Source organism: Mastigoproctus giganteus, chromosome 11 (genome assembly GCF_048544385.1).
Source record: "Mastigoproctus giganteus isolate SK-2022 chromosome 11, ASM4854438v1, whole genome shotgun sequence".
NCBI lineage: Eukaryota > Metazoa > Arthropoda > Arachnida > Uropygi > Thelyphonidae > Mastigoproctus > Mastigoproctus giganteus.
In genome coordinates, this window is record NC_143585.1 from 111,261,493 (window position 1) to 111,276,188 (window position 14,696).

A 14,696-nucleotide genomic window follows, 5' to 3' on the forward strand; every position below is an offset into this window, starting at 1 on the left:
GCCCCCAAATTCCAGTCAATATCTGGGAAATTAAAATTCCCCATTATAAGACTCTCTGATGTACTGGCCCACTCTATTTCCGTTTACAGTTTCTTATTATACTCATCAGAGTCATTAGGCCTATAGCACACTCCTACTCTCAATTTTGATCTCCCAATGCTTATGTCACACCAAACTGACTCAACACTGCTCTGTCCAGTGAGTTCGACTGGCTTCACTTCCTTGGATTTTATGTGTTTCTTAACTAATAGCATAACCCCTCCTCCCTTTCCTATCCTGTCTGTCCTTTCTGTAGACATTGTACTTCCCAAATTCCAGTTCTGCATTCCTTATATCTGTGTGACACCACGTCTCTGATATCCGAACAATATCTGCCTTTGATGTTCTGAGCAATACGTCAAATTCATCAAATTTATTTACTAAACTCCTAGCATTGGTGTACACGCAAGTATACATGCACCTGTTCTTTTTCTTAGCTACCCTAACACAACCCATGTGTTTACTTGTACCGCAATGACTCCCAGCAATCTCTGAAATATCCTGCATCTTGTTTTTCAGGCTTCTGCTCATTCCAATAGAAGCAGTGCAAGAATCACTTTCACCTCTGCCAGTGGATAATGTTAATCTATTAGTATTTGTATCCCCATAAGCTAGTAGTTTTCTGACCTACCTAACACTGCCTTGATAGCATCAGCAAATATTCTTGCACCCTTTCTATTTAAGTGTATCCCATCCATGTAGAAGCAGTCTCTCCAGTTAACAAGTACAGTCCAGGCTGAAAAAAATTCTACCCCTTGAGCCTTGTACAATTTTTCCAGGGCCGAATTGATTGACAAGGCTCTCATCCTATACTCCCTCCTATCGTGTCTGGGCAGAATTGCAGACACTTTCAAATTCAACCCTAATTCACGGCTTTTTTTCAACAGTGACCTGTACTTGTTAAGTAATTCTGCCAGTCTCCTACTCTTATATCATTAGTGCCAACGTGTACAACTATATCACCTTTTGTGCCCTTAAAAGGTGATATCCGCTCTACAACGTCATCAACCTTTGCCCCTGGCAGACATACCCTGGTCCTGTTCCACCTATCCTTTTTACAAAGCATGTTCCCCGTTTCTCTGACAATAGAGTCACCAATGACTACTAGTTCCGTGTTAAGATATTGGGGCTGAAACAGCCTAAATAATAAGTTGTAATTTATAAAATCACTACCTAAATTTTAAAATAAGCTAACGAACATGGCATTAGCATTAGTAGAGGCATATGATGCACAAGAAAGCAAGCTTACACAGCATCAATCAAAAAAAAAAAAAACCTCTTAATTTCACTGATTCATTCATTCCAAATGTTTGTCTAGTTCTGCCTTGAATTTATTTAAGCTATCAACTTTCACAACAACAGATGGAAATTTCTTCCAACAAACAACTACCTGCTTGCTAATGGCAAATTTCCACACATCTGTTCTACAACTGTCTTTCCTCATTTTGAAGCTATGCCCCCTCAGGTTTGCAATCTGAGCAAGAGGAAGAATCCCAATCAATACACCTCAGTCAGATTTCCGTGCATGTGCCAAGTCTCCAGAAGCTGCAATTTGCAGAACTTAAGCCTTTCTTCATAAGAGCACCCCTTTGTTCCCCTCATCATTCTTGTTGCCCTCTCTGTACTCATTCTAGCAACTCTACATGCTTCCAGACCTGTATGCAGTACTCAAGGTGTAGCCTGACCTTTGCCTTATACAAGGGGATAATCACCTGCTTATCTCTGTTTGCAAAATTCCTGTATATCATTGACAAGACCCCATGACCTACTCTGGCAGCCTGTCTGCACCACTTAGAAAACTTCATATCTGACTGCACAGTTACCTGCAGGTCTCTGTCATTATCCACCACCCAGTTGGTACATTTCTCGGGGGTTACTGCTACTCGTATGTAGTACTTTGCATATGTCGATGTTAAACTTCAGTTCCCACTTCTCAGCCTACCTGCATAACTTTTCCAGATCCTGTTGCAGCAGCATATTGTCATTACTGTTATTCACAACTCTGCCAACCTTTGTATCGTCTGCAAACTTTGGCATTAAGCTTTATATACCTTCATCAATATCATCGATAAATATACAAAACAGCAATGGGCCCAACACCGAACCCTAACGGACCACACTAATAACACTAATCCACGTAGTGCAGTATGTGTTGATTACCACTCTGTTTTCTTTCACGCAACCTTCCTTTTTTCCTTTTAGCAACTTTCCCTTAATGCTATACTGCTCCAATTTGAGCAGTAATATTCCATGTGCAACAGTATCAAATACTTTACTGAAATCCAAGTATATGATATCAAAATAATTTTTTGCATCCAGTTCCTTTGTAACCATGTCATAGTATCCAATCAAATTGTTCAGACAAGACTTCCCCACTACAAACACATGTTGTGTCCGAACAATAACTGAAGTCTAGTCTAAATAATCCTGCAGTGCTTCTTTAACCAGTGCCTCCATTAATTTCCCTGGAACAGAAGTTAAGCTAACAGGTCTGTAATTACTTGTATCACCCACTGACTACCGTTTGTGAATCGGAGATACATTTGAACATCTCGAGTCCGTGGAGACTTCCCCCGAGTCCAAGGATGCTCTCATTATTATGGCTAATGGTTTGCTTAATTCCTTTGCCACCCTCCTTTTAATATAACTGGATAGAATCCATCCACCCCAGGTGCCTTTCTCATTAGCATTAGTAAAGGAACATGATGCAAGAAAGCAAGTTGCCATTCTTATGTTTAACTTCAACAATTTCTCCTCCACTTTGCCCTCAGTTATTACAAAATCATTTAACTCCCTGTTAGAGTTTGATAAACATCTGACCCCCTCCTCCTTCAATAACTCTCATGTGTGAATATAGATGCAGAATACTCATTTAATTTGGCAACTATATGAGAATGATCATCTGCATCAAATAATTGATATCAGGTGGACCAATGTGATCCATTACCCTTCCTTTTAGAGTTTATTTTTGGCAAAGGATGCAAAGAAAAATAGTAAAGAAGTCTTTACTGTTTTTCTTTGCATCCTTTGTGAAAGATTTCTCATAATCTGTCTTTGCTTACCTAACCCCCTTTGTGACTTGATTTGCAGTCTAGCTTGTATCTACCATGCATTTTTCTTCTCTGCCACGAGTCTCATTAGTTCATCTGACATCCATTTCAGCCTAAACCTAGAACAGTATTTCTTAGTTGGAACAAAAAGGCTAGTAAATTCCAAAATTTCTTCCTTGAATGCTTCTCATTTAGAATTTGCTGTTGGTAACATCATCAGTTGGTCCCACTGCACAGAACTTAAAAAATCTCTGGAAGCACTGCAGTCACCTTTACGAAAGCAAAAACTCTTCACTTTACCCCTGATGGTAGTTACATCTTTAAGTAAATCCTACATCAGTACAGTGTGATCACTCCCACCTAGTGGTTCCTTTATCTGTAAATTCTTAATGCATGAATAATCACAACTATTAATCAGATCAAGAGTGATACTCCCTCGTGTTGCCGGTCTAACATGCTGCTGTAGAAAACAATCATCCAATAAATCCACAAAAGCCTTTCTAGTGTGCAAGTGACCAATTCACAAGTTCAAGTCTATATCTGGGAAGTTAAAATTCCCCCATTATAAGACACTCTGATTTACTGGCCCTTTCTACTTCCATGTATATTTGTTCATTGTGTTTATTAGAGTCATTAGGCCTATAACAAACTCCTACTCTCATTTTTGCTTTCATAGTGCTAATGTCACACCATACTGACTGAACATTGCACTGACCATCTATGCCAACTCTCATTTTTGCTTTCATAGTGCTAATGTCACACCATACTGACTGAACATTGCACTGACCATCTATGCCAACTGGAATGCCTTCCTCAGATTTTGTGTTTCTAAGCTAAGAGCATAACCCCTCCTCCCACTCTATCCTTTCTGTTCACATTATACTCCCCAAATTTGAATTCTGCATCCCTTATATCTGAGTGTGAAACCACATCTCTGACATCCCTACAATATCCTCCTTGGATGTCTTAACCCGCACTTGAAATTCATCGGATTTATTTCCTGTACTCCTTGGTGTACATGCACTTGTTCTTACTCTTAGTTACTGTAACACAGCCCATGTATTTACTTGTTTAATGACTCCCAGCAGTTCCTGAAATCATAAGAAACCTTCTTTCCGGGCTGCTGCTAATTCCAATAGAAGCAATCCAAGAAACAATCCTCTGCCTGCGGCTACTGTTAATCTATTAGTCTGTGAATCTCCCAAGCTAACAGTTTTCCGACCAACCTAACATTGCCTCTATAGTATCTGCAAATATCCTCGCACCCTTTCTATTTAAGTGTATCCCAACCCTGTAGAAGCAATATCTCCTATTAACAAGCACAGACCATGCTGAAAAAAATTCTACCTCACAAGCCTTGCAGAATCTTTCCAGGGCCGAATTGTCGTGTCTGTGCAGGATTGCAGTCACTTTCAAATTTAACTCTTAACTCGTGACTTTTTTCCTACCTTGACCTGTACTTGTTAAGTAAATCCACAGATCTCCTACACTTAATTTCATTAGTGCCAACGTGTGCAACGAAATCAGCTATTGTACCTTTAATAGATGATATCTGCTCTTCAGCATCATCAACTTTTGCCCCTGGCAGACTTGCACTGTTCCTATTCCACCAATCCTTTTTGCCCAATATATTTCCCGTTTCCCTGAGAATTGAGCCACCAACAATAACTATCTCCTGTGGGATCAGTGCTTTCTGCCCTGAAGCTTGCTTCTGTGTTGCCTGGTGCACAATAGTGAGCTCTGGCACTGAGTTAGGCAGCTGAGAGCTTGATGTGTTCCCTCCATTTTAATTCCTTCAAGGGTATCTACCCGCCTCTTCAAGCTCTTAGACGCCCATCAGAATGCTGAGTTGGCACCTAATTTCTTTACATTCTCTGCACCTAACACACACAAAGACCCTCCACGGCTAGATCATGTCCTCTTTGAGAGATCTGCAAACATATCGCATTTTGCACTTTTTTTAGGCTGTGATTCATTGGAGAATTGCCCCCCTTGGTTCTCCCCCGAGCAACAGTACTTTCACTACTTCGCACACGTTGCTTTGCTGCTCTAGTCTGGGGCATAATTTATGTTTAAATTCAGCTTAATTAACAATAAAAATTAAAAGGATTTATAAATTTAATTGATTAATTGGCAATACTATACTAAGCTAACAGATTCCCACTACAGTGCTACCTATTATGCTATCTAGTTTTATGTTATACCTTATGCTATCAAGTTTGAGATATATGTTACGCCAATCCATGTCGATACTACAACAATGACAGCAAGTTTCGAACGGTACAAGTTTTACCGATACTGTGTTGTGTTTTCATGTTATTTGGTTTTTAGGAGCATTAGCAACTAAGGCCATATTTCTCCGGTGATATGCAGTGGTCATTCTCTGACCTTTCCGCATCCTCCGTATTTGGTGGTCACGGGCTCGAACCCCGGTCTAATCAAGAAGCATGTGCTACGCACTACTGCTCCTACCCACCTGGCTACAGAGGCGCCCCGATACTGTGCAATAACCTACAAAATATCTGTCTAAGTTCAAAATAAACTAAGTATCGTAACTAGGAATATAAAGATACTTCTAGAAAATAAATTAATATGCCAATTAAGTCAATAAAATGTGAAAAAATTAAGAAAACTTCTCTATTAGCTGGAGCCATACAAACTTTGCCTGCACCTAGCTAAAGACTATTAAACTATTTTTCAAACAATTTGACATGTCAATTAATCAAAACTACAGTAAAAATTTCCAAATAACATCCGTTCCAAATTCTTCGACCTCACACCAGTAGTCTCTAGCCATGGGCCAATTGTACATGTTCCTTTACTTCGTCTAACAGAACTGACATCTGGTTTGTAACATCTTCAATCTTTGCACAAGGCAGACATATTCCTTTTCTAATTTCAACATTGTTTTTTCTCAAAAAACATTCCCAATGTCTCTTACAGTTAAGTAATGGAAAAAAATAAAATCACCTCATTTTATTTGCGATTGGCACTTGATGATCCATTGTTTGGGTTAGGTCAGGTTGTGAGTGCATGACTTCTCAATGTACTCAGCTTCTATTTTAATGCTTCTGTTTAACTGCCAAAGATGGTGGTGGTTGTGGTCACTGAAACCAATAATGGCGCATAGAGCTCAGTTTAGCCAATAGCTGCCAAGCCATCAAACCATCATCTGCTCTCTTTTGCTTCTCATCAACTTCTTCTAGAAGTAATATTTATAACCATAAAACATAGCCGAGAGGTTAGGAACGAGAGTGCAATAGCACATGCTCTTTGAATAGACCAGGGTTGAAGCCCGGGACTGCTAAATACAATTAAGATTTGTATTGATTGATTTATTGTAAATTCCACTGACCTGGTTGTAGTGCTGGAATATAAACTTTTTTTTTTTTTTTTTTATATTAGGTTATGATTTTTTAGATATTCTAGCATTGAGAATATAAACAATTTACAACTTTGGCAGTACAGCAAAATTTCTTGACAGATGCTGTGTGGAGGGAGTGTTTGTGTGTGTGGGGGGGGGGGTTGGATTTTTATTGGCACATTAGCAACTAAGGCTGTAATGCACCGTGTGTGTGTGTAATTTTCAATTTTTTTTTAAAATGGAAAGTTCGTTCTTAAATACTTTTGTTTATAACTACTTTAAAGTATCAATATATTTTTTTTATTTTGACTTAATTGTCCACACTAGAGTGAAATAATTTTCAAAAATGAAATCAGAATTTAAAAAAAAAAAAAAAAAAATTTAAGGAAATTTGTGTTCTTACTTTTTTGGATGTAACAGTATTCTTTATATCTATTTATGTATTACTTGATTCAGTTATATAAAATTCTTGAAATGAATTCCATTCTTTAGTTTGTAAATCCATTTGGAAATTTATTGTGCAAATTTCTTGATTTTCAAAGCTATTTTTATGTTTAAATCTGTAATGTGCCTATCAACAGTGACTTTTCATGCACTCAATCCAAATAAAAGACCCACTATGTGGTAATAATGATACTGTACTGATGTGGGATTTTCTTAATGATATAACTACTTGTGGAGGTAAAGAGAAGGGATTTTGCATTTGTAAAGGTAACTATAATGGTCTTAGATTTTAAATTTCTTTCAGTGGGACCAACTACAAATTATAAATGTAGTAGTAGTAGTGGCATGTGATGCAAGAAAGCAAATGTATGAGCTTATGCAGTATCAGCCAACAAAAAAAAAAAAAAATCACACCATTCTCACCAAATGTCTGTCCTGTTCCTCCTTAAATTTATTCAACCTATCAACTTCCACAACGACAGATGGAAGTTTGTTCCAGCAGTTAACCACCCGCTGGCTAAAGGCAAATTTCCACATCTATTCTACATCTGTCTTTTCTTAATTTGAATTTATGCCCCCTTAGGTTCGTAATCTGAACAAGTGGAAGGATCCCATCAGAATTCAGCGTGCTCAACCCATTCAAGGCCTTATATACCTCAATCAGATCACCGTGCAGGTGCCTAGTCTCCAGCCACTGCAATTTGCAGAACTTAAGCCTCTCTTGGTAAGAGGATCCCTTCATTCCCCTCACCAATCTTGTTGCCCTTCTCTGTACACGCTCAAGTAAATCTACATCCTTCCTAATATGAGGCCTTCCAGACCTGTACACAGTACTCAAGGCGTGGCCTGACCATTGCCTTATACAGAGGGATAATCACCTCCTTTTCCCTGCTAGCAAAATTCCTATATATCATTGACAAAACCCCATGACCTGCCCTAGCAGCCTGTCTGCATTGCTCAGAAAACTTCATATCTGCCTGCACAATTACTCCCAGGTCTTTTTCATTTTCTACCACCTGAAGCGTAGTACCACACAACTGGTACATTTCTCTGGGGTTACTTCTACTCATATGCAGTACTTTGCATTTGTCAATGTTAAACTTCAGTTGCCACTTCTTAGCCCATCTGCCCAAATTTTCAGCCGACCGGGCTAGCCGAGTGGGTAAAGTACCTGCCCGGCAACCCAAAGGTCGCGGGTTCGATTCCCGCCTCGGGCTTGGATCAAAGTATTGCAAAAACCTTGGGAGGTGCAATATGGCCACAGAAGCCGATGCGCCAACAACTACCAAATCAAATCAAAAAACCCAAATTTTCTAGATCCTGTTGCAGTAGCACAGGATCTAGAAAATCCTGTGCTACTGCAACAGGATGAATAAAGTCAGTTTTTCAAACTACATTTAAAATTTTTTCATCTGTACTTTTTATGATTATTTAACCAAACCGACGGTGAGGTGGGGTTAGCTTTGTAGTCCATAAAGATATAAAAAACAACATTTTGGATTTCAAAAGTACATCACCAAGGGCGTCAAGACTACTACTACTCAGCATTTCTAAGAGGTACAAGCTAAAGGTTATAAAGATTTATGCACCAACATCGAGCCATGATGATGAAGAGGTTGAAAAAATGTACTGCAATTGAGTCTTCTAGATGAGCAGAAAACCCACTACTCTATCATTATGGGGGACTTCAATGCTCAGGTTGGAAAGACACAGAACAGCACAGGAACGGGAACTATAGGAAATTTTGGAATTGGTGAAAGAAATGAAAGAGGTGAAAGACTTGTGGAATTTGCAGAATCTCAAGGATTGTCAGTAGTGAACCCTTTTTTCAAGAAAAGGGTGAAAAGAAAGTGGACATGGAAGAGCCCAAATGGATTAACAACTAATGAAATAAACTTCATCCTCACTAACAGAAGATATATCGGGAATTATGTTCTTTCCTGAACAAGGTAAATGTTGGAAGTGATCACAGAATGGTAAGTTATAGATGTAAGAAAAGAAATGAAAAAACTGACACGAGTAAATAATAGGAAGGTCTTTGAGATAACAGAGGAGGAGAAAAAGCAGTATGTACTAGAACTTAAGAACAAGTTTGAGCTTCTGCAGACTTTTCAGGACCAAGGCTTCAACGAGGAATATTACAACTTTCTGAAAGTGATAAAGCCCAAGAAACCTAGGTAAAAAGAAATCCAAAGATGAAAAAAATTAGTCAAGAAGCACTTGTCATGATGAACCGAAGTCGACAAATGAAGAGTAAAATAAACACTAACAAGGAAAAAATTGAGTATACCGAGTTATGCAAAGCCATTAGAGAGGACTCAGAGAGGACATAAGAAGATTTAATACAAGAAAAGTAGAACAAGCATTAAGGGAAAACAAAGGACCAAAATCAGCAGCCATTAGCAGTAATACAGAAAGACAAATGATACTGAAACTGAATAATAGCGAGAGTGTACTCATAAATAGCAGAGAAGGCATAATTCAAATAGCAGAAGATTACTATAGAGAATTATACAAGGAACAAGGGAATGATGCCAGCAGTGGGGAAGATGGATTGCAAATTAGTAACACCTACAACATACCCGATATCCTTCCTGATGAGGTAGAACATGCGTTGAAGAAAATGAAGAATCAGAAAGCCCCAGTTGAAATTGAAGTTACTGTAGAGTTGTTAAAATTGGGAGGAAGAGACAGCACAAAAACTGGCAAGACTTCACAAAATGCTTTAGAAAAGGTGCCTCCGTAGCCAGGTGGGCAGGAGCAGCAGTGCATAGCACATGCTTCTTGATTAGACCGGAGTTTGAGCCCATGACCACCAAATACGGAGGATGCGGAAAGGGAATGACCCTTTCCAGGGAATGACCACCGCATATCCCTGGAGCAATGTGGCCTTAGTTGCTAATGCTCCTAAAAACCAAATAACGAACAAACAAATAGGCATTAGAAAAGGTGTGATGCCTAAGGAGTGGATTAATGCAATCATAGTTTTGCTGCATAAGAAAGGAGATAAATCAGAAATTGGAAATTATGGACCAATTAGCTTGTTATCCCACATCTACAAGTTGTTCACAAGGAACATTACAAACAAATTAGAAAGAATACTTGAGGAGAATCAACCGAAAGAGCAAGCTGGCTTTAGGACAGGATTCTCAAATATGGATCACTTTCACGTAATATAACAGCTAATGGAGAAAGGAAATGAATATAAAACACCATTATGCCTGGTATTTCTGGATTATGAAAAGGCATTTGACTCCATAAGGCAATGTTTCAGGCACTGGAAAGACAAGGCATAGATACCCAATATATTATGATTTTGAAGAAAATATATGAGAACGCTACCTCCTTTATTAGACTAGACAAAGACAGTAGCAAATTTAAAATTGCGAAAGGAGTTCAACAAGGAGACAATATTTCCGAAGTTGTTTACTGCTGCCTTTGAGGAAGCTTTCAGAAGATTAGTCTTGTCGCAGAAAGGAGTCAGTGTGAATGGAGAGTACCTAAACCATTTATGATTTGAAGATGACATTGTGGTCATAAACCACGACCCCCAAAGACTTAGAGAAAAATCTTAATCAGTTATGCAGAGTTAGTAAGGATTTTGGACTAAATATGAATATGACTAAAACAAAAGTAATGATGAACAAGTATGCCATAGAAAGGGATATAATGATTGAAGGAGCAGTAATTGAAAAGGTGGAGTCGTATACTTATCTGGGACAAGTCATTAGGTGTAATAATGATAAATGGCTGGAAATAAAGAGAAGAATAAATTTTGGATGGATAGCATTCAGGAAATATGGTCACCTACTGAGGTGTAATATCCAAATTTGTCTGAAAAGTAAAATAATGAACCAATGTATACTACCACCATGGAAGCGAAACTTGGGAACTCACCAAAAGAATGGAAGAGAAGCTGAGAACTACACAGCGAAGAATGGAACAAATTATATTGGCATTCAGACTGTTATATAAGAAGAGAAACACGTGGATTAAGCAGCAAACTCAAATAAAGGACATTCTTATCAAAACTAAAGAACTAAAATGGTCTTGGGCAGGAGACATAGCTCGAAGACATGATGACAGATGGACTAAGAGAATAACAGAATGGTACCCAAGAGGAGCTAGAAGAAAACCAGGAAAACAACGACGGAGATGGACAGATGAAATTCATGATTTTGTGGCTAGTAAATGGATGGCCATTGCACAAAACAGAAGGAACTGGAAAGTTGCTGGAGAGGCCTTCATCCTGCAGTGGATTTAAAATGGCTGATGATGATGATGGCAGTGAGGTGAGTTACTTCAAAACATGCGCTTGCTATTTTTAGTATTAGATAAAATACTTTATAAATGCTGGCACCATTGAGTGTTTAGAATTGGAGTCACTTTGATCCTGCATGACAATATGTCAAACAACGTTAAGCACAAGTTCACACAGATAAATCCAGTATAAAATTAAAAATGTAAAAGGAAGTTTTACATTTGTGTGCATGCGTGCGTGTGCGCATGTGTCAAATTAGGGTGTATAGCCTGAGTTATAAACTTTATTGTTTGATAAACAAGAGATTTATGTTGTTTCAGAATTATTTATTATTAATTATAATTTCCAGAACATCCTGTGTTGTCAAATTATTCACTGTACTGCTTAATTATTGGAAATTCATTTTGAATATATTTTCTTTCTTTTTTTTTTTTTAAATACAGGCTCATCTAATCTCAGCAGTTCAGTTATGTCTGACTACTGTCTTTCACAGGCTTTTATTGCAGAGTAGTGACTCTGAAGATCATAGCTGCAATCATAGATATTTTAATAGGCTTCATTCAGAATTTAAACAATTAGTAAAGAGAATGATCAAATCAGAATTAGAGGATTTTGAGCTGGTAAGAAATGTCGTAATAAATATTATTAATGAATAAATTTTGTACAGTTAATTTCAAAAATGGCAAAATTCTAACAATATTTTTTAATAATTTAACTTTATTTTTCATTTTTTTTTTGTCTCATACTCTACCATACTTTGGGTTATGCACGTTGATTTTATATTTTTATCACCGCCACTCACTTCAACAACTTGTCAGTGTTGAATTCTTTCTACATTCAACACTGACAATTTGTTGAATGAATTTTAGATTGCAGAAGGTACAACCCTTCATTCCTCGTATAGAAGAGTGACCAGTTGAGGTACTAATTTTAGACATATTGGTCTAGCCCTCACTCCACGTTACAGTTCATCCCATAGGTGTTCCATACAGTTCAGGTTGGAACTCTGTGATGGTAATTCCATCTGTTATTCATTCATGTGCAAGAATCATTTTTCGACAGAACTTTATGGCATAGATGTATACATGTGCTGCTGTCTATTGATGAAAAAAAAAATTGAAGGAGGGAATAAATCCACAAGTCATTCCCTTCTTAAAAATTATGAGTACCACTCGAACCTGTAACTTCATAGGATTATGGTTTTTATTTTTCTCATAAAACTGACACATGTGTCAACATCTGAATATACCATTTTTGACAAAAACTTGATTTTTGAATGTTTGTCACTTATTCCCTTCTTCAAACTAGTGGTTCAATTACAGTGTCCATGCAGACTCAACTTCTATTGACCTTAAACTTGTAGTCAGTGTTTTGTAGGCACACCCACAAGATTGTCATGCTACTATTCTGAGTATCCTTTGTTCACCTGGATGAAGCTGCTGTGATCTTCCTTTGTATTACTAGATGGTGGTCACTTCTGTTTCCTGATAACACCACTGGATAGTGTAGGCTGTCAGTAATTTCATGAATCGACATGCTAACATTGTGATGTCTGACAATATAAGTAATCTTGAAATCTGTCAGCTTGACTTTGTATCTTGACAAGAAGGAACAACTTGTGTAGCTATTTTGCCACTTTGTTTATCCAGGAAAGTCCAGTGGGTAATGAAAACAAAATATCTAGATAACTTCTGCAGATATGATTTCAGCCATGTAGACATATATACTTAAAATTATCAATGGACAGCACTCATTACTATCATTTGCGGTTTGCCAGTGAGCTATTTCATTATTTTTAATAACCAACATATTTTGAAATGTAAAACTTTCTTTAAATAAAGTTTCATAGCTAGAGATGTATCAGCAAATTAAATGACAAAAATGTATAAATTTTCAGATCCATATTTGACTGGATTTTCTAATTTAGAAAAAATGCTGTGAAAGTGTTCTTTTACTTGTGTGTCTGCTTGAGTCAATTTTATACCATGAAATCATTAAAGAAATAAGATCATTAAAGAAACTGTTCAATATATATAAAATAAATTTTAGTGTACTTTTACTAACTTTTTTTAACCATGTATAAGCAAAAGTATTTAGGTCCAAAACCCATCACAGATTGGAAGAATTCTTAAGTACCTGCTGATCTGAGTTAAGGTATGTTTTTTTATGTATAAACAATTTATTGCCAACCAAAGAAGGTAAAGAATAAAGAGAAACTAAAGGGATAACATCAAATTTGTAGCAAATAATAAAATAAACTCACTGGTATCAGAAAGAGAGGAGGTGTTGTACCAATCTGAAAAAAGACTGAAAAGACATGGTAGAATGATATGGGATGATGATTTCTGCTTAAGATCAACATGAAATCGGTGAATATATTGGTCCACTAAAGTTACAAAATTGACATAAGCATGTTGAAAATTCATTTTCTTTACATCTTTACAAGGAGACAGACAGATAGACATCAGGGTCAAGGTGCAAATTTCCGAACAGCGTATCCATCTGTTCAGAGATTGCTTTTATCAGAATACATATTCTCACTGTGTAATTTCTAGCTTTGGCATGGCCAACTGTCTTCCACTTGGGTATGGTGTTTCAGGTGGAGGTTTTTGGGAAAAAAAAAAATGCTAAGCTCTATCATATGCTATGTTCTGCCCTGTTACATTCCAAAGTTGTCTTCATTTACAGACCTTGTTTCTGCATTATCACTAATACCACTGTGCTGCCACTCTACTTTCTACAGTATTTGCATAACAAGCAGTACTTATCCATTAAGGTCTCTAATTTTGATAACATAATGTACATCTGATCATGTGAAATAGATCAGACTTATAAGAGATTCTGACAGTGCCTGCAACCTATAATTCAGATACACATTGACAAATAACTCCAAATTCTGGTAAAAAAATTCAGCCTGAAAGTGTCTTCTGCTTGCATATGATGTTTCAGATGTAGTCTTTGGAATCCAGCAAAATAAAAAAAAAATGCCATTTTTTGCTCATCAGGAGACTGCATGTTTTTGCTTTCTCTAATTTACTTTAAACTTTGTGAAGATAACACTGGTCAACACGTAAAACGATACAAAAACGAAAAATACCCAATCTTGACTAATTTCATGCTGCTCAACACAAAAATCTCATTAAAGTTTGCTAATTAGCTCTTGTTTTTGAATTACAGTTGGGGTCTCATATTAGCAAGTTACTCTACATTATCAACCACGGCTCTTGGCAAAATGTGGAAACATCACAGTACAATGACAATGAAGAACAGGTGGACAAAGATGTACCCAAATATACCATCTGCAATTCATCTTGTGTCTCACAGTGAAGTACTAACTATTCCTGAACCACCCAACCGTTTTTCTGTACCTTCTCATGAAGATGAAGACACAGATGAACATCAACTTAATATACATGAAGAAGTAAAACAGCCATCTCTGTCAAGGGATCCACTATTTTTTCCAAACCGTTATCCTCCTGATCCCCATAAGATCATAGAAAGTGAGCTTAATGACCTCATCAGGGATCTCAAACTTCTG

General features: G+C 37.3%; 1 protein-coding gene across 1 annotated transcript in view; it reads left to right on the forward strand.

The window, feature by feature from the left end:
* The window catches only part of LOC150078352 (Fanconi anemia group I protein homolog), a 98,387-nt gene extending 84,155 nt beyond the window's left edge, over window positions 1–14,232 (forward strand). The window contains exons 8-9 of the mRNA XM_090384540.1: window positions 11,602–11,778; window positions 14,212–14,232. Coding sequence (XP_090240666.1) covers window positions 11,602–11,778; window positions 14,212–14,232 — 198 coding nt within the window. The remainder of the gene's footprint in view (window positions 1–11,601; window positions 11,779–14,211) is intronic.
* Window positions 14,233–14,696: the final 464 nt, after the last annotated feature.